The sequence below is a fragment of the Tupaia chinensis genome, unplaced genomic scaffold (genome assembly GCF_000334495.1).
Source record: "Tupaia chinensis unplaced genomic scaffold, TupChi_1.0 Scaffold144171_2, whole genome shotgun sequence".
Lineage (NCBI taxonomy): Eukaryota > Metazoa > Chordata > Mammalia > Scandentia > Tupaiidae > Tupaia > Tupaia belangeri.
The window spans coordinates 1,673,750-1,676,837 of NW_006204028.1; the positions used below are offsets into that span (position 1 = coordinate 1,673,750).

At 62.7% G+C, this 3,088-nt stretch overlaps 1 protein-coding gene across 3 annotated transcripts in view; it reads right to left on the reverse strand.

The window, feature by feature from the left end:
* Positions 1-2,247, reverse strand: part of COL1A1 (collagen type I alpha 1 chain) — a 24,174-nt gene extending 21,927 nt beyond the window's left edge. For 2 of the 3 annotated variants that reach the window (XM_014583241.2, XM_014583240.2), the window contains exons 1-4: positions 1,984-2,247; positions 344-532; positions 189-223; positions 54-89 (exon numbers count right to left, since the gene is read on the reverse strand). In XM_014583241.2, the coding sequence (XP_014438727.1) occupies positions 54-89; positions 189-223; positions 344-532; positions 1,984-2,113 (390 nt within the window). In that variant the 5' untranslated portion in view covers positions 2,114-2,247. The remainder of the gene's footprint in view (positions 1-53; positions 90-188; positions 224-343; positions 533-1,983) is intronic. The other variant, XM_006166190.3, reaches the window with a different exon arrangement.
* Positions 2,248-3,088: the final 841 nt, after the last annotated feature.

Sequence of the window (3,088 nt, forward strand, 5' to 3'; positions counted from 1 at the left end):
GCCCACCTCCAGCCCCTCCACCCCCCACCCCTGCAGCGGAGAGAAAGGCTTACCCTTGGGCCTCGGGGGCCAGTGTCTCCCTTGGGTCCCTATTGGGGATGAGGGAGAAGAAAGAAAAGGGGCCGGATTAGAAAAGCGAGGGTGGGTAGGAGTCCCCGCCGCGGGCAAACGTCAGAGCGGAGGATTACCTCTACTCCTGCGGTTTGTTCCTCCGTAGGTGACGCTAAGGGGAGAAGAGACGCGGGTTAGAGGCCGGCTGTGCCCACGGCGTGGCCAGCTCCCCCGCGCAGAGGCCACCCCGCGGCAAGGGAGCGCGCGCCCAGACCTCCCGGCGCGAGCGTACCCGAGCCGTCGGGGCAGACAGGACAGCACTCGCCGTCGGCGGCCTGGACGCCGGGGCACTTCTCCTCACAGACCACGGCATCGCACAGCACCGTGCCGTTGTCGCAGACGCAGATCTTACAGGCCTCGGGTTTCCATACGTCTCGGTTCTGGTACCGGAGGCCGTCCTGGACGCAGTCGCGTTGTGGGACTGGGGCACGTGGAGAAGGAGGGTGGCCGTCAGCGGCGCCCACGACCCCCACCTCGGGGCTCTCGGGACCCCAACTCTACCCGCCCTTTCCCTCTCGGAGGCATGTTTGGAGTTCGCATTTCCCGCCTGCCCTGTTCCCGCTCCCCCGGCGTTCCGCAAAGCCCGAAGAGCTCGTCTGCGCCTCGTCAGCGCCAGTGACAGCGCCGAGGCGCCCGGCCAGGGCGGCTGGAGCTCTCCAGCTCAGGAATCTAAACAAAGCTTTGGGCAGGGGTTGCTTCCAGCTCCAACCTCAGCCCGCCGGCGCTGGAGCCAAGTGAAATAAAAAGTCACAGGGGTGGGGGTGCAGGAGGGAGAGCGCAGGAGGGGCCCGATCGAGAGGGCAGGCTTGGGGTGGGGGAGTGGTTTGCATAGAGACGCGGGGAGCGGGTCGGGGCGGAGAACCCAGGTCTCGCCTTCATTCCGCCGCCTTCCCTGCGCAGGTGGGATGGCGTGGGCGGGGCTGGGAGAAAGGGCGGGGCCGCTGGGATGGAGCCCCTTGCCGAGGCTTGAAATGCACCCCGAGAGTAGGATACACCCTAACTCACAGCGCCCAGACGTCCTAAAAGCCTGTCCTGAGGGCCGGCCCCAGTCTCTCAAAGTCAGCGACTGCCTCTGTCTCTCCTTTGCCCCAAACCCCACATAGTGGTTAACCACGCCCACCGCCAGCATCTACCCAAATCGCCACTAGGTGGCGGGCAACGCTAAGCGATGGGGACGGGGCGGGGCCAATATCGCCCGACCGGCCCCTTTTTATAGAGGCAGGGGCTACCCATCCCGGCCTTTATTTTCCAGGTCTAGAGGTGGGGTCCACACCCGACAATAACCCGATCTTCCCATTCCAGCTCCGGTTCTCGCGCCGGGAAGTGCTGGCTAGGGAGGCGCGGTGCTCAGTATTGATCAGCAGGGGGCGCCAGGACCCGACCCTGCCAAGTCCCCGCCAAAGTTTCTCATCCTCCAACCCGCCCACTCTCCGCGCCCCCTCCCCCCTCGGCCCAGCACCCCCGCGGCCCTAGGAACACTGTCTAGCCTGCAGAGAGGGCAAACAATCTTTCCTCATGAATCATCCCACTGCCTTCCCGATCACTTTATCATCTCGGGCTCCAGCTCGGCGCCCCCATCCCACTTTCGACGTGTTGCCCCCCACACACCGCCCTGAGCCCAGATCCCCACTTTCCCTCCCTCCCCTGCGAACTCCTGCAGTACTCCATCCTCATCTGCCACTCCTGAGGAGTGTTCATTCCTAGCCCCAGCCCAGGCCGAACTCCCTTCTCTCCCAGGACACCGAGGGAGAGCCCTCATCCTCCCCTCATCCTCTTTCCCATCTCCGTGTCTCTGGGCATCCTGAGTCCCAGTTTATGTCGCAGGCCCGGTGCCAAGCGCAGGGCGCGGACTCCGGAAAGTTTAAGACTTACTGTCTCCTTGGTCCTTGAGTTGGCCTTCCTCTTGGTCCACAACTTGGTCTTGGTCTTCCTCTTGAGCGTGCGTCAAGAGGGCTGTGGCCGCTAAGAGGAGCAGGAGCCGGAGGTCCACAAAGCTGAACATGTCTAGACCCTAGACATGTAGACTCTTTGCGGCTGGGTGGGGGTCAGCGTCCGCTCATGCGTGGCCTCACTCCGCGTGCCTCCTGCTCCGACCCCGAGGAGAAACTCCCGTCTGCTCCGACGCCTGGCCCTGACCCTTTTTATACCGTCCTGACAGAGAGCCGGGAGGAACCCTGCCCCTCAGAGAGGGGGAGCCTGCCTCCGGTCCCCTAGCCAATCAGAGCTGTCTGGCCCGGCCCCCAATTTGGGAGCTGGAACAGAGAGGGGGAGGAGGAGGGATGGGAAGGGAAGGGAGTCTGCTCCACGTCTCCCCCTTTGCAATTGTGCCTCCCCAGCCCCCCAGCCCAGCCTGGGCCAGAGATGCCGCTGGGGTGCACTGGGGTTCTCAGTACAGTGTGGGCTGAGCAGTGGGTAAAGGAGCCCCTTTTACTTTCTTCCTGGGACCTCCAATCAAGAGGAAATGGAATTGGGGACTGGGTGGGGAGCCCTTCAAAAGTGGAGGAGGGATTGTGGGTGATTGGGAGAGGGTCCTCCTGGCCAGGCCTCACTGACCCTCTGTTACCCTTGGTGAGAGCTAAGGGATGGTTACAACGAGGACAGCTGGGGGCCTCTCCAGTCGGGAGAACCAGGGAGTTGAAAAGATGTGCCCATTGGGGTGTCTTCTGGTGTGGAGAGGGTAGGGCACTTAGAAATGTTTGGGGACCGACGTAGAGATTGCTTCATAGACATTAAGAATGTGATACCTAGTGCAGGGGGTGCTAGCCAAGGGGGCTTCATTTTGAAGATGCAGATTCTTCTGCTATGCCTGAGGCTCTAAGACAGACTCAAATGCCCTCCTCCAAGCCCATGCATGACAGAGAGACGGGGTGGGGAGGACGAGGGCCGGGTGAGGGCCTTGACTACGTGGTCTCTCCAGAAGGAAGCTTTGGTGCTGAGTGACCTGACAGCAGAGTGGAGAGTGGGGTCCTGGGGACTC